The following is a 23634-nucleotide window of genomic DNA, read 5'->3' on the forward strand; positions in this document are numbered from 1 at the left end:
GAAAGTTTTTAATGTGATACACAAGCTTGCTCCTTCATTTATAACCTGTGCAGTCTTGTTTGGAGAGGTGATATGATACTCACAGGTGATAACATATATTTAAACTCTTTCTGTTTTGTTTTATTAACACTCACATAGAGAAATATCACAATAGTATATTGCTAGGAATGGAAAAGATTTTAAAGCAGTTTCAATAAGCTTTGATTATTCATTCTAAACTTTTAACTTTTTGTTCAAAATGAAGGAAGTGGTGGTATGTTTTCAAAATTTGTCTCTAGCCCTTTATCACTAACCAGTTTCAACAATTCTTTAAAATTATAGTTAAATTTAAAATTCTTTCAATGAAAGAAATGGATTTTCTATGCATGGATCTTATTTTGATGGAAAATAAAATTTGAAACATCTAATTTGAGAGGAGTTCAATGATAATTTTTCACAGATGTTCAGTATCAAGATCATCATAAATAGGGAATTCCCTGGTGGTCCAGGGGTTAGGACTCTGCGCTTTCACTGCTGGGGCCTAGGTTCGATCCCTGATCAGGGAACTAAGATCCCACATGGCACACAGTGGGGCCCAAAAAAAAAAAAAAAATCATCACAAATAAATTTTATTGAAATTATGGAATATGACATAAAAATACATAGTGACGCTGCTCTTCCAAAGTACTGCCATTCATTTTTGCTTTTCAATCTGATCTGCCATTGAAGACAATGTTGGATTTCAACCTTGCAAAGAAGTATTAAAAATCAGTAAAAAAATAACAATATCAGTCAGATAAGGCACGTTGGCTCTCCGGTTCCTATCTTATAAAAATTGTGACCAAATTAGTTTCTTACATTGCAGAAACACTTAAGATTTGTTCCAAATTCCCAACAAAACTTTTCCCTTCTATAGCCATCATGCCTCAGCATGTAATTTGTTAGCGGTTGGCTTCTGTATTAGAAATAAATAGAATAAACTCAAATTTTATGCATTTGCCTTTATAAAATCCACATTTTTAACATGTTGCTAAGCACACTATTTAATTCACCTGATTTTTTAAATAGTAAAACATTCTAGATGAAGGAATTAATATGTTTATTTATAATTTGATTCATGGTCCAGAATATTTTCCTATTGCTGCTGTGCTGTCAAACGACATTTATGGATAATGTAAGCCTTCATAGTTTTATACTGTTCAAAATTGGTTATGTTTGTTGGCAATGAGGCCAAAAAATGCTGTTCTTTCTTCATATCATTATGATGTTTAAAATGCATGTGTACTAGAAAAACTGGCATGTTAGTGGAATATTTGCATTCTTCAGCTTCCAATGACAAACACTTTGCTAGTTTTATTATATGGAGTTGTTTTTGAATTACTAGCTAGTTCCTGCATAGCCACATCAAGCTATAGTGTCATGAGAAAAGAGTACTTGAGCTACTCTCTTTTCTACAAATTTACCCAACATCGCGCATACACCTTTGATACAGTCTTGCACTAATGTTTCAACAATTGTACATGGTCTTTGTGTTCTTAGCAAACCAAATTGCTACTTTATAAGCCTACAAAATAGTAATGATTATATGTGAATATTGTACACTGCTTCTGTTGGATCAGTACTCTTTATTTCAAAATCCCTTATTTCTTTATGTATGTATGTAAATGCTTCTTAACTTTTGATAATTTCATTGCTTCTTTAGCCAGAATATATCGGTGGGTAACACACTGTGGTTTTAGCACTTTACTGTCATTTATGGCCACAAAACTGAACTCAGTATATGAGGGATCGCACTTCTAAGTAAAACTAGTATGAAGTAAAGCTAGTATGACCCCTTGGCCTTTATTTCTTTAGAATCACTTCCATCATCATTATTTGGTTTATAGTAATAAACTACTTCTGTATTCAGAAAAGGGATGTCTTGGCGGGGGGAGGGATAAATTAGGAGTATAGGTTTAACAGATACATTCCACTGTATATAAAATAAACAACAAGGATTTTTTGTATCGCACAGGGAACTACATTCATCATCTTGTAATAACTTATAATGGAAAAGAATCTGAAAAAGAATACATATGTGACCATACTTTGCTATATACCTGAAACTAACACAATATTGTAAATCAACTATACTTCAATTTTTTTTAATAAAAAAAGGGATGTCTTTTCTTGACCAAAAAGTCCAGTGAAGCTTTTTTCACTACATATAAAATAAAATTGTAAATAAATAAGTAAAATATTACTTCCCTAATTTAGCTAATAATATAAAATCACAATTTAGAAACAGGATTGATTAAGAATTAAAACAGTATTGTGACTTCCCTGGTGGCGCAGTGGTTAAGAATCCACCTGCCAGTGCAGGGAACACAGGTTCGATCCCTGGTCCAGGAAGATCCCACATGCCGCAGAGCAACTAAGCCTGTGTGCCACAACTATTGAGCCTGCACTCTAGAGCCTGCGAGCCACAACTACTGAGCCCGCGTGCCACAAATCCTGAAGCTCACGTGCTCTAGGGCCTGTGCTCCGCGACAAGAGAAGCCACTGCAATGAGAAGCACACACACTGCAAGGAAGAGTAGCCCCCGCTCTCCACAACTAGGGAAAGCCCCACGCAGCAATGAAAACCCAACACACCCAAAAATAAATAAATGAAATAAATTTATTTAAAAAAAGGATTAGGGCTTCCCTGGTGGCGCAGTGGTTGAGAGTCCGCCTGCCGATGCAGGGGACACTGGTTCGTGTCCCGGTCTGGGAAGATCCCACATGCCGCGGAGCGGCTGGGCCAGTGAGCCATGGCCACTGAGCCTGTGCGTCCGGAGCCTGTGCTCCGCAACAGGAGAAGCCACAACAGTGAGAGGCCCGCATACTCCAAAAAAAAAAAAAAAGGATTAAAACAGTATTACTACAGCAACTCAGTTATTATAGGTAAAAATCATGTAATTAAAAAATTTTCTCAGATTTTAATACAATTTTGGGGTAAAAATGACAAACTATTCTTGAAATATCACACATTATACCACGGTTTTAGTACAAAACTAGTCTGCAGCTCATGACTCAGTCATGATTTCAAAATCACCTGGAAGAGTCTGTGTCCGATTTAACTACCCGAGCCCACCAATAACCCATGTGTGGATTTTTAAAAATATTGGTATGTCCTATGTAATGTAACATATGTATGCTAAAAGTTATTTGTTGTTTATCTAAATTTCAAATTTAACTGGGAGTCCTGTATTTTTATTTGCTAAATCTGGAAACCATATTTTGCCTACTATATAGTTGCATAGATTATCTCATGTTTTCTTCAGAATTTTAGTTTTTGTTTTTATATTTAGGTCTATAATTCCTTTTGAGTTATTTTTTAAATTTATTTTTTATTTAAGTATAGTTGATTTACAATATTGTACCAATCTCTGCTGTACAGCAAAGTGACTCAATTATACACATATGGACATTCTTTTTTTATATTCTCCTTTTGAGTTAATTTTGTGTATGGAGTGATGTAAGGATTGAAGTTTTATTTTTTCCTTATGGCTGTGCAGTTGTCCAGGATCATTTGTTGAATACGCTATCTTTTCCCCCATTGAGTTACCTTCCTACCTGTGACAGACACACACTAAGGTGACCACTAATGTGTCATGTCCTTGTACAATTCCTTCCTTTTGAATGGGAGTGGAACTTGTAACTTGCATCTAGCCAACAGAAGGTGACAAAGGTAGAGGAATTTTGCAGATGGAATTAAGGTCCCAAATTTGTTGCTTTCGAGTTAATCAAAAAGGAGAACCTAGGTAACCTGATTTAATCAAGCAGAAGCCCTTAAAAGAGAGAGTAGGGCCCTCTCTGTAAAGAGCTGTCCTGCTGGACTTAAAGAAGCAAGCCTCCATGGATTCCACAACTGCAGGGATATGAATTCTGCCAACAACTACGTGAGTTTGAAAGACGACTTCAAGCTTCATATTTGTCCATGGCCAACACTTTAATTGCAGCCTTTTAGGATTCTGAGCAGAGACCCCAGTTAACAAAAGCTGTGGGATAATAAATGTATGTTGTTTTAAGCTTCTAACTTTGTGGTAATTTGTTGCACAACATTAGAAAGCTAATACAGTACCTTTGTCAAGAGACGATTGATCACCTATATGTGAGTCCATTTCTGGACTCATTACCCTTTTCCAGTTATCTCTCTAATCCTAATACCAGTGCCTCAATGTCTTTATTACATAGCTTTATAAGAAATTCTGAAATTAGGCAGTGTAAATTCTTCAACTTTATTCTTTGTCTTCAAAATTGTTTTTGCTATTCTAGTTGCATTGAATTTCTATATAGATTTCAGATTAAGCTTGTCAACTTCTACAAAAGAATATACTGGGAATTCACTGAATCTATAAATCAATTTGGGGAAAACTGACATCTTAACCATATTGAGTCTTTTGATCCATGGACACAATCTCTCTCTCCATATATTCAGGTCTTTTTCAATTTTTCTCAGTAGTACTTTTTAATTTTCACTGTATAATAGTGTATATATTTTGTTAAATTTATCTCTAAGTGATTTCATATCTGGGATGTTACTATAAATATTATTTTTGTTACAATTTCTATTTGCTAATATAGAAATATACCTTATTTGTATATATTGTCCTTATACCCTGCAAGCTTGCTAAAATTAATAAGTAATTTTGATATTCTGAATTCCTTATGATTTTCTACATATATGATCATGCTGTCTATACATAATGGCAGTTTTATTTTCTAATTTCTGAACTCTATGCCATTCATTCATTCATTCATTCACTTATTCATTCATTTTCCTTATTGCACTGGCTAAGATCTCCAATACGATACAGAGGAGATGCAAAGAGATGTGCTGAGAGTGGGCATTTTGGGGTTTTTCCCAATCTCATATGGCATGCATTATTTCTTTCATCATTAAGTCTAATTGTAGCTATGGTTTTTGCGTAAGTACCCTTTATCTAATTGAGGAAATTTCTTTTTATAACTTGCTAGATGGTTGTTGAGTTTTCTCAAATGCTGTTTTTGCTTATATCAATGTGATCATATAATTATCTTTTTTTCTATCAATATAGTGGATTGATTTTCAATTGTTAGGCTAATCTACCTTTTCTGTGATAAATCCCATTTGGTCATTTTATATTACTCTTTTTACATATTGCTATATTTAGTTTGGTAACATTTTATTAAGAATGTTTTCATTCATGTTCATAAAGGATTTTGGTTTATACTTTTCTTGTAAAGCCTTTGGGTTTTTTTTTTTTTTAATCAGCCACATAAAATGTTCCTCTTTCTTCTACCTCATGAAAGAATTTGTGTAGACTGGTATTACTTTTTACTTAAATTTTAAGAGAATTCATCAGTGAAGCCATCTGAGCCTGAAGCTATCTTTATGAGAAGTTTTTAATTACAAATTCAATTTGTTTAAATGATTTAGAGCTAATAAGTGTTCTATTATGTCTTGATCTGTCTTGGTAATTTGTGTCCTTAAAGCAATTTGTTTATCTAGGTTGTCAAATTTATTGGCATAAAGTTATTCATATTTCTTTATCTTTTTAATGACTAGGATGTGTAGTGGTGTCTGTCTTTGATTCCTGGTACTGTAGTTTGTCTTCTGTCTTGATCTGTCTAAAGTTTTACCTTTTCAAAGGATTTGTTTTCATTGTTTCACTGTTTGTCCATGTTATACTTCATTCATTTCTGCCCTAATCTTTATTAGTTCTGTCCTGATTGCTATGGGGGTTTAGTGTATTCTTCTTTTTCTGGTTTCTTAATATGGAAACACTGTATTGATTTGAGATCTTCCTTATTTTCTAAAATAGGTGTTTAGAGCTATAAATTTCCCTCTATACACTGTTTTAACTGCACCCCCTAAATTTTGATGTGTTATGTGTTCATTTTCATTCAGTTCAAAATATTTTCTAATTTCCCTTATGAGTTCTTTGACCCATAGTACATTTAGAAGTGTGCTACTGAATATTAAAATAATTGGTGATTTTCCAGATAGCTTTCTGTTATTTCTTGTTTAATTTCTTTGTCTCAATGTCAGTTCTTTTTGATTTGCTGACACTTGTTTTATGGCTCAGCATATAGTTTATATTGGTAGCTTTTTCATGTGCACTTAAAATGAATGTTAATTAGATTGAATTGGTTGATAGTCTCATTTGTGTTCTATAACCCTATTGATTTTTCTTCTTCCTCTATTGCTTACTGACAGAAGAGTGTTGAAATCTCTAACTTTTATTGTTTTTTATTCTATTTTTCATTTCCATTCTGTCATTTTTCCTTCATATATTTTTAAACTCTGTTGTTAGGTGCATACTCAGTTGGATTACTTTGATGCTTTGATGAACTGAACCCTTTATCATTATGAAATGTCTGCATTTTCCCTGGCAGTTTTATTGTTTTGATGTCTACTTTGTCTGAAATTAACAACCATTCCAACTTTTTTTGACTAATGTTTGAATGGTACATTCTTTTCTATTCAATTTACTTTTAATCTGTCCTCACCTTTATATTTTGTGTGAGTTTCTTGTAGATAGCATATAATTCAGTCTTGCTTTTTTATGCAGTCTGAGAATCTTGTCCTTTGATTTGGGGCATTAAGTTCATTTACATTAGTTGTAATCATTGATATGTTTGTATTTCAATCTACCATGTTGCTTTTTAATTTCTCTCTGTCCCATCTGTACTTTTTCTTTTTGTTCTCTTCTTTTAGGTTAATTGATTATGTTTTGGGATTTCCTATTGACGTATTAGCTATGCTTCTATGTTTTGTTTTTTAGTGGTTCTAAGTTTTATAATGTTAACCTTTAACTTACTACATTCTACTTTCAAATACTATCATTCCATGTTATATAGAATATATGAACCTTATATCAATATGCTTTTGTCCTTGGTGCTATTGTTGTGAAACATTTTGCTTCTACATATATTTAAAATATCGATACATTGTTATTATTACTGCATTAAACAATCTTTTAAAGAGATCAATTAATGAGAAAGAAAAGCCTTTTATATTATCTGCTTGGTGATCATTTGTAACTAACTTACTGTTTGTAACATTTTATTTTTCTTTTACCAGGTCCAGGTTTCTATCTGGTGTCATTTGCCTGTGCGTGAAAAACTTCTTTGACATTTAATGCAGTGCAGATTTGCTGTCAATGAATTATCATAGCTTTTGTTTTTCTGAGGGAAAAAAATCATTTCTTCTTTATTTCTGAAGGATATTTTCATTGAATATAGAATTCTAGGTTGATAGTTCCGTAAGCTCTTTAAAGATATCATGCCTTTGTCTTTTGGCATGCATAATTTCTAGTAAGAAGTCTGCCATAGTTCTTTATGTTCTATATGTAATGTTTCCTTTTTCTGTGCTTACTACTGAGATTTTTTTTCTTATCACTAGTTTTCAGTTATTTTATTAGGATGTGAATTGATGTGGTTTTCCTTATATTTTTCCCACACAGGCTTTATTGAGCTTCTTTAACAAATTTGAAAAATTTTAGGCTTTTATCCCTTCAAGTATATTTTCTGTTGTACCCCCATTGTTTTCTTCTGGCACTTTAGTATGTGTGAGTATGTACACATGTATGTATACATATATGCATGTATATATATATAAACAAATATTCATACATAAAAACATTAGATTGTTTCATATTTTATAAATGTTACCTATATTCTATTTCTTTCTCCCCTCCCCTCCCCTTTCTCTTTCACTGACTCATCTTTTTTTTCTCTCTGCTTCATTTTGGATAACTTGTCATTCTGTATCTTCATGATCACTGATCATTTCTTCTGCAGGTATCTAAGGTACTGTTCATCTCATAAAGTGAAATTTTCATTTAACACGTTATATTTCTCTTCCCCAGAAATTCCATGTTTAAAAAAATATTTCTTACATTTCTCTCCTTATCATGTTTTCCATGATATCTTTGAAAATATTTGTAGTAGCTCATTTTAGGTCTTTTTAAAATAATTCCATCATTTCTGTTATTTTTCAACTTCTATTGATTGATTTTCTTCTGGTTATGGGTCACATTTTTGTTTCTTCATTTGTCTAGTAATTGAATGTCATACATTATGAATTTTCTGTTGTTCAGTGCTGAATTTGGTTTTGTTCCTCTACAAAGTGTTGAGGTTTGTTCTGGACAGCAGTAAGTTTGCTTTAAGATTAGTTTGATCAATTCAAGGCCTTTATTTAAGCAGTTTTAGAGTAATTCTAGTTTAGCCTTTACTCCAGGGTTAATTTTGCCACACACCTAAGGTGTGGCCCTTTTGTGATCTGTCTTGAATGCTGCTGTATTCATTGAGACCTCTCCACTCTGACTGGTATGAATTCCCCATCTCTTGAGTTTTGTGAATTGTTCTTTTTGCAGCTTCCCCGTAATTGTTCTTTCCCTGGAGTTCCTCATGAGTTTTCATCCTGCACATGCACAGATTGGTATTCAGCCAGAGACTCAAGCAGACCCTTACGCTCCCTTCCCTTGGATACTTAGTCCCTCATATACTAGCCATTTCTGCTTCCCCCAACTCTAATCTCTGATTCCTCAACTCAGTGAGATTGCTCGGCTCCATTTGTGTCCCTCCTCTGTGCTGCAATTTAGAAGTTCCCTTCAGGCAGAAAACATAGGCTATTGTTGAATTCACTGAATTTTATTCTTTTCTCTCAGACAACACAATCTCTGCTACCTGTTTCCTACTCTTGAGATAGGTTTTTCTTCTTTTCTTGAGATCAGTTTTTCTTGTTTCAGTTTGGAGGTTAATTTCTGACCTACTCAGGACTGGAAGCAAAAATGTGTCGCTTTCATTTTTAGTGAATATTTTTGTTAGGTAATAGAATTATTTTAACTTTAAAAGTCATTTGTAAGTTTTATTATTGTCTCCTTGAAGTTTGTGAAGTGCCTGCTTTTCTGTTGGCTTTTGAGAATTTTTTATTTGTCCTTGATTTTTACCAATTTTACTATGCTGTGCTCTGTGGTGGATTTTGGCTTTCTCTGTATTTATCCTCCTTTGGATTCACGCTACTTCTTTTTTTTTTTTTTTGCGGTACACGGGCCTCTCCCATTGCAGAGCACAGGCTCTGGACGCACAGGCTCAGCGGCCATGGCTCACAGGCCTAGCCGCTCTGCGGCATGTGGGATCTTCCCGGACCGGGTCACGAACCCGTGTCCCCTGCATCGGCAGGCGGACTCTCAACCACTGCGCCACCAGGGAAGCCCCACGCTACTTCTTAAATTTGTGGCTTGATAACAGTTTTGAAAACTTCTCTGCATTATCTCTTCAAATATTACTTCCTCCTCATTCTGTCTTTTTCCTTTCTTCTAGTATTATAATTACATTTATTTTAGGCTCTTTTCATCATGTTTCACACATTCTTTTACATCTCTCCATCCTTTTATGTCCATCTCTTCATGTTAGTCTAGATATTATCTTTGGACTTTTATTCCAGTTTACTAATTGTCTCCTCAGATATATCTAATCTGCTGATAAGTTTTTCATTGTATTTTCAGTCCTAAAATTTTCATTTGATTTTTTCTAGTTTCCAGTTCTCTGCAATATCTTCATCATATCGTTTAATTTCTTAATCACATAAATCACAATTATTTTAAAGTCCATGTTTGATAATGTCAATATGTAAACCTCTTGTGGCTCTATTCCTATTGACTTTTTTTTCTCTTGTAAGTCTGTTATTTTTATCTTTTTGTATGCTTCATTATTTTTTATTGAATGTTAGACATTGTCTGTGGAAAAATTAGATATAATATGAGTTTCTGTTTGATGTTATCTTTCTCCAGAGAGAATTTGCTGCTGCTTCTTGCAGGCAGTTAGCATGGTTCAAATAACCTTAACCCAGTCTTAGACTGAGTGGATTTGAAGTCCAATTGTAGTATGGGCTTTTCTATTACATTCTTATTACTAGCTTTTTAGGGATCTCAATTGAGAGTCTAGGGGTTTTGACAGGACCTCTTTCTTGGAAGGCTCTGAAGTCTAAATTTTGTTTCCACCCCTGTGACACTGCTTAAAGCTCTTCTCAGCTTCTCAGCCAGCACTTCCTTCTGTCTTGAACAGAAGAGTGGCAACTAATGTAAAGCTAACTTTTCTTGTTTACCTTTTTTTTGGGGGGAGGGGTTATCTTGCTGAGCAATTGTCTTTTTTTTTTTTTCTTTCCTTCTTGTTTACCTTTGATCTGGGATCTTGATCCCTCATGTCCTCACTACCTTGGTAACACTTCAATGCCTTCAAACAGATTTTTAAATATATAATATATTTTGTTCTCATAGTTATTCATGAAGGGAGGATTAAAACAAACTAATCTACAGTGTATTCTGTCCAACCCTTTTGAGAATTTGGAGGTACTGGATCCTGATGGAGTTCTATAGGGTACTTAATCAACAAATTGTAGAAAGGTTGTTGGTAACTTCCTCCTGCTATAGTTCCTTTTTGTGCCTTGGCTAGGCACCTACTCTCTACCGAGTTCCCTTACTCTCTATAAAGATCACTCAATATAATATGTAGATCTAAACACTTTAATTTTAATTACACTAATTTGTTTAGTTAATGTTTTGGTCTATGATAGGTCTTCCTTTCCTTTTTTGTCTTTTACTATCTCCCATTTATATTTCATGTCGCGATTCCTTTAAGTACTGAGTAGATTATCTTGCCTTTTGTTATTTCGTTTGCTTCCAGCTGCCCACCACAAATGGCTTATTGGCCATCTTCTGTATTAGGTGGGCATAAACAATTTAAAGTGAAACTTCTTTAACATGGCAGTTACACCATTTGTACTCTGCCACCTCTCTGACATTTTGGCTTCATTCATTCTGCCTCACCCTGTCCACCATGCCCTGGACTACTTAGAGTTCACCATACATATTTATTTTCATAATCTCTGGTTTTCTACTTATATTCTCCCCACTGCCTGAAATGTCCTACCCTACATACACTATACACCTTCACATATACCTTTATCATTAATAAACTCCAATCTGTCTTCCATAATTTAGTCTAAATGTCCCCCTCTATTATGAAAATGCCCCAACTTCCCCTCCCCCCACTAAAGGCAAAGGTCGCATCACTAATGGTCCTCAACTCTTTGCAATAACACTCTTATCACATAAAATGTTTTCCTCCTTAGCCAAAATTTGAGAGCCATGAATGTTGGGATTCTCATCAAACTTTGTATTCCTGGCAGCTAGGACAGTATCTCACGGGCACTTCCAGATGCCCGTCCTCCTCACTCACCCCAAGGTGACAGCCTATACCTTTGGGTAAAATTATAGAGCAGGAGGAGGATAATAATACCAAATGTGTTTATCCATAGTATTTTGTTTATATATACCCTTCCCTTCTATTGTTAAACAAATATGCAAGATTTGACTGTTAGCTGCAAAAGTTTTGCTTATTTATGTATTATTGTTTATTATGTATATTGCTTAATAATGTATTATTTTAAGTATTTTTTTAAATAGTTCTAGGACTGTATTTGTTTGGGAGTATCTTTTACAAATTGGAGGACACCCTTAACTGAAAAAGGATTGGGGGAAAACACAATTAACTTTACATTTTTGAAAGCCCGGCTTGTCCAAAATTTTCATAAATCTTCCTTCTGAACTTAATGTTGTCTCTCTCAAAATATGTCAGCCTTGTTTATGATATGAAAGTCAATTATGTCATGACATATTTTTTTAATAACTCAAAGTAGGAATCCTGAGGCAGTTAGTTGCCTTTTATTCTCAGGTGTGTCTTACAACCAGTCTGTTTGCCTATCCCTAATCTAGGTTGATATAGCACACATTTTGTGGTCTTTCAACATAGTTTCTTGTTTTAAAACCATTTCATCGAACATTTTAGAAAGTAATATAATGATGTGCTTTAAGTTTAGATTCTCATCTGAAAAGCAAAAAGTGCTCTTGTAATTTACTGTTTCATAGATCCAAACCAAATAAGGCATTGAGATTCCTGTGTTTATTGACCCTGTGTAATATAGAGATATAGTTGGAATTTTTCCTGCATTTATAGAATTTTTATTAACTTTTAAAGACTTATTGGAAAAAAGTACTTATAGAAGAAGTAAGTGGCTCCTGCAAAAAGTACAATATATTTTATAATAAGTAAAACTAAGTTATCAAATTCCTTAGGATACAAATTAGGTCATTTAGCTGTTGCTGCTCCTGCTTCCTACTTACTGGTTCATTCCACAAATATTTATTACTTTAAGTATCTTTTATTTATAAAGACCAGTGTCATTGAAATATGAAATTGCCCCTCTCCTCAAGTTCCGTACAACGTGTACTGGAGAGGGGCCAAACTGTATGCAAAAAAAAATTATTGAGCACCTATTATCTCTTATTGAGATACAGCAATGAATGAAAGTGATGGTATCTTTTGAGGTCACTGCCCTCAAAGGTTTCACAATTTCCACAAGGAGAAATGTACATTCTTACACATCACAAAGAAAGTTAAAGATGTGAAAACAGCTAACTGCGATAGAGCAGGATGAAATAAATATGACAATAAAGGGCTGAACAGAGTTGTCCTTGGGTGCCTCCTGGGGAAGGCACAGCTTATCTGTGCTTGGGAAGTGAGGGAACTACAGTGGGAGGCAGTGGTACTAAGCCAGCCTTAAAACAAGAGTAGACTTTCAAAGCATAGAAAAAGGAGTTAGGGCATTTGAGTACTAGGAAATTGCATCACTCATTTTATCTTTTATCAGTTTCTAAATGAAATCTTTTCTCTTGGTTTTTTACAGTAAACTAAAATAGCTAGTAAAAAATGTTCTAAATTTTTAAAAGTCGGGATTTGGTACTATATAATTAAAGGACTAAGAATTCTAAAAAATCTTGAGCTCCCAGGGAGAGCTTGCCCTTTAAGGGTGACCACCTCTTTGGTTTGGTAGTTTTTTGTTCATTCAGAAATGCTTCTCATTAGGTTTCTTCAACATTTCCGGTCTGCAGCCATTTATATGGGGGAGAAATGAATATGGAAGACACTAATCTTTAGTAAAAGGGCTGTGATTCACTTTGGGACATCTTGATATAATAAAGAGCCTGGTTTTACCTTCCTCCTATTTCCTGCAAGTAGACTATAGGTTATATTTCTTGGTATTTTGTAAATGCTCTTTTTCAAGAGAGTTTATTTTTATTTTCTAGTCTCAAAAATATAACACAAATACTTTTTCCCCTCAACCAACAACATAAATGCATTCTGATTTCCCCTTCAGGGACAGTTGGTCACATTCAAATAGTGTTAACTTTATGTTTTCTAGAAGGTGTATTAAGAATACTTTGTTAAAACTTTCCTTCATTTGACACAAACTAATCTTGTTTGCTTCCTTTAAGAAGAAAAACTGCATTGAAACATCTTGCCTACATGCAGTTTTTGTTTCCATCCTTGAGCCTGGCTGTTACTAGAGGGATATATGAGAGGACAGTGAGCCCCAGGATACTCTGTCCAAACGTAACGCCAAGGGAGTGGCAGGGGAAAACTGGTGTTAGCTCTTTTGGATCGTTTTCTTGTGCTGCATCCCTAACTGAATCCAAGTGCCCTTGGCTTTATTATTCAATATGTCTTGTTTTTATTTTGTACCTGTGAAGATTGTCCTCACCACTTCTAATTTGGCTTTGTCTCGTTTTCTCTATAAAAATTATTTTAGCTTCTTTCTGATCTTCATTAAATAATTAAAGCTAGCCTTGGGTATCTGTTTCCTCTTGTAGATTTAGAAAACCGTGTATAAAGCTCCTTTTTTTTTTCTTTTAGCAATTATGATCATATACGTGGAAGTGATTTGAATCAGTACTACTGTTATGTATTTCTATGGTGAATGATTGTCCCATCCCATCAAAATATTTAAATCCCATCAAATATTTAGGACTCTCCTCGCAATTGTATTTTTGTCTTACTCAATCTTCATTTGTGTCTCTCTCAGATTTAGTGACCAGATAGATAAATTAAGATGCTGATTTAAGTTCTTGAGCATGTGAGTCATATAAGGCAGTAATGTTAAAACACAGAATTTGCTAGGGGAAATAGAACCAAGGGGCATTCAGTAATTTTTTAGTATGTCTGTTAGTTGATAGGTGAACATTTACTGATTGGTATAATTTCTCATCTATCCTTTTCTTTTCTCTCATTTCCTTGGGGTACAACAACCCAATCCGAGGGTTTTCAGCACTTAAGGATAACATAAACTATAGAGCTTATCAAACCCAACCATTTTACTAACAATCTAAATCGCCTCTAAGAGATGTAAAATGACTTGCGCAAAATAATAGAATTCCCAAGTAGCTGTACTGGAATTCTAATCAAGGTATTTTGACCTTAAGTATACTGTCAATTATTCTGTGCTCTGTATTCATTTTTATAGCAAATCAACACATTCCAGCTTTCAGGAAATGTAGTAATGATTAAAGAATATGAGGTTTAGCCTTTTCTGAGTCTGGTAATTACTGTTAAAAATTTTGGCAGACCCATAGTGTATGTATCTTAAGAGTTGGTACCGCATTTGGTATCTGTTGCTAATATTCTGTCTTTTGTACAATCTTGTGTGCCTATACTTTTTAAATCTCATAATTATTGGCTTCAGTGCCTTTTAGATTCAATAATCCTAGATTGTGCCACAGTCCCTGGGAAATAGAAAAAGTTATTAGAGCCTTGCAAATGTGTTTGACTGCTGCATTCTGTTACTTCCGTTGATGGCCTACAGCTTTAGCGATTGTGCAGTGGAGAAGCTTAAACCTCGAGGGCCCATTAGATTTAACTTGTTTGCTGCGTTGATATCTATATGTTAAATGACAAGAGAGTTCAGGTTATTGAATAATTTAAAATTCAGCTCTAATTGGTGTCATATGACCTGGAAAAGGCCATGGATGTTGCCAGGAGCATGCTGTGAATTTCTTATAAATAATTCATAAATTAGATGATTCATTTGCCTGGATGTCTTGCTAAATGCCAAAGTTTGTAAGTTATAACTGATGATATAACACCTGTAAGTATTTAGTTCATAACACTAGAAGGTAATCTACCTTGATGATCTAGCAAAATCTGCCAGTATAGGAGAGTTAATTGCACTGGGGAGAATGAACATTTATTTGGGATGAGACTTTGGCAAACCATACAGTGCAGCTGTTGCATTACGTAGCTTCTGTCAGCTTGACAACTGGTTCATGTAAGCCTGACTAAAAATGCAACTTGTCATTCTGTGCCTTATTTTATATTAACTCCAAACGTTCTGGGTAATACAATGACCTGCCCCACACACAGTAGTTTAGGTTTAGAAATATTTATCTAGCTCTTGAATTTCTGACTTCATCATAAAATAAAGAGGATAGGGGGAAATTCTGAAGTTACAAAATTGAGATTTTTATTCTTATAAGGCTGTCCGTGGGAATATGAGGATTGTTTAATAAGGTGCTTGCCAGGATCGTAAATTATTATTTACCATTAGAGAAATGAATACCAATAAGATCTGTTGGTGCTATTGACTAATCCTGTAGTTAACAACTCATAAATGCATTGTAAGTAATCTCTTCCTAATTATATAAATAACAACCTGTTGCAGGAAATAATTACTGCAGTTTAGTTTGGCTCTCTCCTTACGGCTCATAGCAGAGATTGGCCAGGCCTGCAAAAATGATTTGCAGAAATTTATAAAACATCACTGTTTACTTGTTGATGGTGTTTCACGAAGCAATACTGCAGTTATTTTTTATTATGTGAGAACACCAGAAAGCCCTAGATTACCATAGGAATGTGTATGTTCATATATGTGCCTACACACCTGTGTGTGCTTCCATGCATGCATACAAGATCATATCATAAATGTTTATAAAATAGACATCCTTTATTTTCTATGAAGTCTTTTAAAAATATCTGTCATATTTTAAAAGAGTATCTTAAAGATTCTGAAAACCTTCCAACTCAGAAATTTACTAACTTTCAGTATCAGAAAATTCTTCTTTGTGTCCAAGATAAGTCTCTCACACTTTTTTTTAAACCTTATACTTTTCTCATTGGTGTTTTTTTATCTAGTCATTGGCCTGTGTCTACCCAAATTAAGAGCTATTATGCTTCTACTCTGTCATAAGCCAAGTATTGCCTGCATTTTCTCCTCATCTTTCTTTTGTACAGTAAATCCCACAGCATACCCTGTCAAAGATTTTATGGCTTCATTTCTGCCACATCTAGAGTCTAAAGATGTAGCCAAGGTTATGGTACCTTTTATATAAGACAAATCCTAATATGCTACCATTTTGAACTTAACATTTTTATCTGTTGTTTTCCATAGATCATTTTCTGTCTAAACTTTTTTTTTTTAATTTATACAATGTGTGTGACTTGCCCAGGTATATTCTTCTACATGCTTTATGTTTATTTCTAATTAAGCACTCAGTCCAACTCATTTTCATCACACAGAAAACATGTAAATAGATAGCACATCCCAAGTCATATTGTTCAGTTTGCTTATTGAGTTTTGACCATATCTTAGGATATTCATAGACTCCTTTAAATGGAAGAGCACGCAACGTAATTATCAAGTTCACTTGGCAAACTGTGGGATGCTAAATCTAGCTAACTGTATCGTTTTGTACAACTCATGAGCTAAGAATGGTTTTAGCTTTTTAGATGGTTGGGAAAAAAAGAATATTTCATGAAATAGGAAAAGTATATGAAATTTAAATTTCAGTGTGTCTACAAATAAGGTTTTCCTAGAATAGTTATTCATTTATGTATTATCTCTTGCTTTCACACTACAAAAGCATAACTGAGTAGTTACGACAAAGTCTGTATGGACTGCAAAGTTTAAAATGTTTATTGTCAGACCCTTTACAGAATAAATTTGCTGACCCCTGCTATAAAGCTATGAAAATACAGCCACATGCAGCACTATGTATGAACTTCACAAATATAACTTTGGGTGAAAGAAGTTAAACACAAAAGAATGTATATCATATGATTTCATTTATACTTTAAAAATAAGCAGGTAAAACTGAACTCTAGTATGGATATTTAAGCAGAGAAGTGTTAAAGCAAAGAAGTGATTCCCATTAAAGTCAAGGTAGTCATTCCCTTTGGCAAGAGAGGTAGAGAGTGGTGATTGCTCAGGGCCATCAGGGTCTTCTGAGTACAGAAGACAAGGGTCGTCTTCTGTATCTTGGATGGTAGTTACATTGGGCATTGCCTTGCTCATAACTGTTTTGTGTACTTTTCTATGTTTCATGTATTTCATATTAAAGAATTTTTTTAAAAAGATCTACAGCAGGAAGCAATGGAAGATTATGGATTTGGAGTGAGGCATAGCCCCATGTCTCACATACTATATTGATGTGACCTTGGGAAAGTTGTGTTGATTCCTTGAACTTCATTTTCTCATCTGTAAAATGCTAATTATAATAACTACCTTACAGAATTGTTGTTAAGAATAATAGGTTGAATATGTAAAACATTTAGCACAGTATATGGTAAACTCTGAGTTGAGAGCAGCCAAAGTGACAGGGTGTTCTGGGAGCATGTTCTGCATTCAGTGGTCAATGAAGGTGACCATTTAGAGCCAAGTTATCTCATCAGAAACAATTTGCATGACATTGTCTTCCCTGACCTTCATTTTTCATTTCTCATCTTCACTCCTTTAAAAATTATTTTGAATTATTTAAATATATTAGTTTCAACAAGAACTTCATAAAAGAAGATATCCAAATGACCATCAAGCATATGTTCATTAATATCATTACATATCAGGGAAATGGAAAATAAAACCACAGTGTTATTTAACTATACAGGCACCAGATTGTCTAAAAATGAAACACACTAGGGAGTGTTGCTGTGAATGTGAAGCAACTGGGACTCTCTTAATTTGCGGATGGGGGTGTGAAACAGAATAACCACTTTGGAAAGCTTACTGGCGTTTCTAATAAAGTCAAATATGCCTACCCTGTGCCCAAGAGAAACAAATGTGTATGTCTAAAAAAAAGGCTTGTATGAGAATATTCATAGCAACTTCATATATAATAGTCCTAAACTGGAAACAACCTAATCCAATAAAAGGAGAAACAAATTTTGCTTTATTCATACAATGAAGTACTATGCAGCAGTAAAAAAGAATGAACTATTGATATGCACAACAACACAGAAGATACTCAAAAATTATGTTGAGCTTAAGAAATCAGGTACAAAAGGGTAGCATACTGTATGATTCCATTTATATGAAGTTCAACATAGGCAAAACTAATCTATGATCATAAGAATCAGAACAATGGTTACTCCTGGGAGTGTGAGGATGTGATATTGACTAGAAAGAACACAAAGGAACTTTCTGGGGTAATGGAATTGTTCTATAACTTGATGTGGGTGATGATTACTTGGGTAAATGCAAGTATAAAAATTCATCAAGCTGTATACTTAAGATATGTGCATTTTATTATGTATAAGTTATGCCTCCATTTAAAAATATATCTAATGTTTTCTAAGTTAGTGTTATATATCTGAAAAATTCATGTCAAACCCATATACCAGAGACAGCAGTTTGGGATTTGTTGTTAGTTTAAGCCTTAGTTAAGAGAAGTTATATTTGTAAATATCATATAGAAAGCATGGAGCAGCCCCAGAAAGAAAAATACATCAGTTTCATTTAAGCCCACAGTGACTTCCGTGTGTCGCAAAGGCAAATTAAGCCCCATTCAAAGCACTTTATATGAATTATCTCATCTAATCATCACAACAACCTTAAGAGGCAGTGCAAGATGTTAGTGTTAAGACTGACATCCTTTATATGAAGGAGAAAGATGAAGAACCTCTCTATTATCTCAAGCAATTCAACTCTGGCCCAACTACAAACCTCACTGTAGCAAAATGAAGATAGATAACTGAACTCATTTTCCTTGAAGACAGTTCAGAGATAATCTGTTGTAACTGAATGTGCCCCTTGGTGATCTCACCCCACCCCACTCCCCCCGCACACATACACCACAATGTTCTCCTTGAAAGAAGTTGGATAAATATAAGGTTTGTGTTTCCTTTTTGTAAATTAGTACCCTTATAAATTAGCACCCTTGATAACTGCTCATCTGTCTCACCACCGCGTTCAGTTTTGATGTAGCTGCTATTTTTAATCCCTGGTTTTCTGTTGAGGAACCTGAGGCTCAGGCAAGTTGGATAATATGTTATATTAGTTTTTATTGCTGTGTAACAAATTACTACAAACTTAGCAGCTTAAAACAACACACATTTACTATCTCACAGTGTCTGTGGTTCAAGAGTCTGGCACAGCTTAGTTGGGTCCTATGCTCAGGGTCTTAGAAGGCTGCAATCAAGATGCCAGCTGGGCTACATTCAGTGGGTTGTTGGCAGGATTTATTTCCTTGCATATGTATGGTAAGTGCCTCATTTTCTTGCTCACTGTTGTCTGGAAACTGCCTTCTGCTCCAGAGGTCATTGCCACATGAGCCCCTCCATAAGCCATCCCACCCTATGTATAATAGTTTGCCTCTGCTAATCCCAAACTCCCATTCCTTCCCCCCACCCCCACGCCCCTTGGCAACCACAAGACTGTTCTCTATATCTGGGTCTGGGGTTAGCAGATGCAAAATATTATGTATAGGATGGATAAACAACAAGGTCCTACTGTATAGCACAGGCAACTATATTCAATATCCTGTGACAAACCATGATAAATATGAAAAAGAATATATTGGTTTGGCCAAAAAGTTCGTTCGGTTTTAAGTAAAAATAAAAGACTCATTTTCACCAAGAATTTTATTGAACAATGTATTCACTAACTGAATGAACTTTTTGGTCAACCCAATATATATGTGTAACTGAGTCGCTTTGCTGTACAGCAGAAATTAACACAACATGTAAATCAACTCTACTTCAATAAAATCTTAAAAAAAAAAAAAAAGCCCTCCCACCACACAGTAGCTTATTTCTTCAAGGCCAGCAGGAGAATCTCTGATCTTGGGGAGGGCACCAGACCCTCTGTTAAAGGGCTTACCTGACTAGGTCTGGCCCGCATGAGATAATCTCCCTTTTTATTAATTCAAAGTCAGCTGGAGCCTCAGTTACATCTGCAAAGTCCTTTTTGCCATATAAGGTAACATAACCACAGGATTGATCTGATCATATTCACAAGTTCTACCCTCACTTAAGGGGAGGAGATAATACAGGGTGGGGACACCAAAAGGATGGGAATCTTGAGGACCATCTTAGAACTCGGTCTACCAAGTTGCACAGTCACCCAGCAGATAATTGGCAAAGCAGTATTCTCTGAGCAAAACATGCATGGAAATCATTAAGTTGTAGTGCCTCTCAAAAACATAAAAGCTAACTACAAAATATTTTAGAAATATTCCAAATACCTGACATTTGTGAATAATGTAACACTCAACACCATTAAAGTAAGTGTAAGCTATATAAATACCTAAAAATGCACATATGTAAATAATGTTAAGGAACAAAAATGAGAATATAAAATAATATATACATGCTATCTACTGTTACATTAATGATACATGGATTAGAAACTGTATGATGATATAAAATAGTTGATTTAAGTTTCTGGACTTTTAAAAAATTTATTTCTCATTTTAAAAGTATAATCTATAAAAAGATGGTTTATCATACAAAATAGCAGGTGATAAATGTTAAATATTTCTGTTGACAGTAAGTGCTACAGAAGTTCAGAATAGGGGAGATGAATGTGGACTAGAGTTTTCCTTTAGGTGTAAAATAAGGTTAATTTTTTTAATGAGGTAGTTTATCATAAATTTTGCCCTAGGACTAGTTCCTTTTGTGTAGCTTGTCATCTGCTCAGTGTCATCTGCTCAGCATATAAAATTACATGGCTTCTTTGAAGAGGCCCAAGTCATCTCCCCAGATGTGGCTCATTCTAATTTAAACAGAACTCCTTTAGCATTGCTTTAGAAACTCAAAATCTTAAAAGAGTCATTGTAATAGCCCCCTTTTATCATAGGAGAGGAAAAATTGTATTGCTATATATATGTTAGGTGACACTTTTTACCAATCAGTTCATCATTTTCAACTATTGCAAAGTAAATTGGTGGGATTTTTTTCCCCCCTCTGCTAGGGATCTCAATTATTCATTCATTCTAGAGTACATGTCTCTGGAATACATAACCATCTCAACTGTTTATGAATTAGTTCTTACTTTAAAAGAAGTTGGGGCAAACTGAATAATAGCCTCCCAAACATGTCCATGTCCTAATTCCTGGAACCTGTAAATGTCATTTTATATGGCACAAGCGACTTTGTATGACAAGAGGCTTTACAGACGTGATTAAGTTAAGGATCTTGAGATGAGGAAATTAGCCAGGATTACATGGGTAGGCCCGATGTAATCAAAGTGGTCCTTAAAAGAGGGACAAAGGAGCAGTCCAATGGCCCATGGTACAGACCAGTGGTTCTCAAAGTGTGGTTCCAGATTGGAACTTGTTAAAAATGCAGATTCTCTGACTCCACTCTAGAGTTACTGAATTGGAAACTCTGGGGAATAAGCCAAGCAATTCACATTGAACAAGCCCTCCAGGTGATTCTGATACATCCTAAAGTTTGAGAGTCATTAATACAAACTAAGTTTTGCTCTCCTTGATGAAACAGGGTTGAGGCTAAAATGCTGGGAAAGCTCACTCTACTGGCCTGTCAAAGGTAGTTTGCAACTCTTCCTTTCTGCCTGAGTTCTATCAGACTATAATCACTTGAACAGCTTAATTGAAAAATCACTTACGTTTACAGCTGAAATTAAATATGTTTTGTATTTAAATAACTGCTTTTGATTAGAATCATATTTTGTGGAAAGTGCTTGGTCTTGTCTGTGTGCTGTAAAGATATTTATAAGAACTCATCAAATTTCTAGCAGTAACTAACATCCTGTTCAGTATAAGGTGAAATGTTCTACATCAAACCTCATGCTATGTAATGGCCAATCGAAAGATACTTAAGGTGGCTGAATGGATTTCTTGGCTTAGTATTCAAAATTAAACATTTTAAGGCATTAACATTCAATGTTTTTCTTCTTCTCAAAGTTGATGCTATATACCCCTCATTATTTGCAATTCCTGAAATCTTGCTTAAGCAGCGAGCGGCAACACTTTCTTTTTCTCATCCTTGTGGATTTACTGAAATGTAGATTGTTTGAAAATGAGATTAGCTTTATGGCACATGTCTGTTTAGCTATGTGACTACTATCATTTATTAATTAAGAAGACAAAAACACAGCTTTGTCTTGGTAAACATATATCACTGAATTCTGAAAAGTCAAAAGAACTCCTGTTGTGCTCTTATTTGACAAGTGATCTTGCGATTCCTTTTAGGTATCCGATAGGAAAAGCACTCTCTGGTCTTCATCTGTGGAACTGGATGGTTCCTACTTGAGTGTAGCCAAACCACAAACCCACACTCAAACCAAGCAAAGGCCTAAGTCTGCAAATCAGGACTCAGCTTCAGAATCCCTTGCGGAATTTAGGAATAATTCTTTGAAACAAGCAGCCCTTCATTATCCCAAAGAGGATGTGGACAAGGTGCCATCAGAGACCAGAACATGTAATTATGGATCCCCAGGGAAAAAACTAGTAGATGCAGTACCTACAGAGAAAGTTCCACCAGAGGACCTGAACATGAAGGAATGCCAACACCGTAAGGCTACTCCACCTAGTCAGTGTTGTGGTCATAGACTTTCTGAAAATGCGGATCATGTTCGTGAGAGCCATCCGACAAACATGGTCCCTGAATATTCCAGGACACATCTGGAATCATGCAGGTATTGTGGGCTTTCCTGGGCATCTCTGATGCGTGGCCAAGGGGCACTGCAGCCTAGTGAAACTGATGTCAAAAAGCAGCTCTCAGAAGATAGAAGGCAGCAACTCATGCTTCAGAAAATGGAGCTGGAAATTGAAAAGGAACGCCTTCAGCATCTACTGGCCCAGCAGGAGACAAAACTACTCCTAAAGCAGCAGCAGCTTCATCAGTCTCGACTGGACTGTAACTGGTGAGTCCTACCTGTTCTTTCAGCAGTATCTATAGCTTGGAGAACACAGTATAAAATGACAGCTGTGTTACTATAACAGATGTGTAGGAACAGAAGTTCCTCGGGACTTTGGTTTGCTCAAGATGCACAGCAGCTATGACTTGCAAGTAAATTGCACTGTCTTTTGGGGAAGACTTGAAAGATTACCTTGTCTTCCAAAATGTTAGCTTAGAATATCTACTTCTCAGTAGTCCAGTATAATTTTTGCTGGATTCGAAAGACAGTATTTTTAAATATTACCGTTACACAAAATCCTTTGCTGTTTGATGTCATTGTAGAGAATATTACCATTAAGTAAAAGCATGAGGTTTCAGGATGTGAAATCAGACCGAAGTGTGGCTAGCTGTCATCATTCCATGCAACGAATGATGGGAACCTTCTAAATTCAGTCTTTTCTGGTCATGAAGCATAGCCTGTTCAATAACCAGTTTCTTATACACATACCCACATTTAAACTGTTCTTCCTCTAACAATTTTTCCCTGAGAACAATGTTTCAAAAGCTAAAGTCCTGTTTTATATCATGTAGTGTTCAGCATAGTTTTACATGCAGAGTCATAAAGTTTGTTATCTTAGTTTAAAAATAGTAATAAATCAGACACAATTGTATTTTAAAC

At 35.0% G+C, this 23634-nt stretch overlaps 1 protein-coding gene and 1 pseudogene across 4 annotated transcripts in view; one reads left to right on the forward strand and one right to left on the reverse strand.

Moving 5' to 3' along the window:
- The window catches only part of KIAA1328, a gene marked incomplete at its 5' end in the record, with an annotated part of 379366 nt that overhangs the window by 205396 nt on the left and 150336 nt on the right, over window positions 1–23634 (forward strand). For all 3 annotated transcript variants that reach the window (XM_082668274.1, XM_082668275.1, XM_082668276.1), the window contains one exon: window positions 22307–22980. In XM_082668274.1, the coding sequence (XP_082524400.1) occupies window positions 22307–22980 (674 nt within the window). The remainder of the gene's footprint in view (window positions 1–22306; window positions 22981–23634) is intronic.
- Window positions 1–23634, reverse strand: part of LOC309831243 (large ribosomal subunit protein uL4-like) — a 42859-nt pseudogene that overhangs the window by 13891 nt on the left and 5334 nt on the right. The gene's annotated exons all lie outside the window — the stretch shown is intronic.

This window comes from Grampus griseus (assembly GCF_964374135.1).
Source record: "Grampus griseus genome assembly, chromosome: 12".
Taxonomy (NCBI): domain Eukaryota; kingdom Metazoa; phylum Chordata; class Mammalia; order Artiodactyla; family Delphinidae; genus Grampus; species Grampus griseus.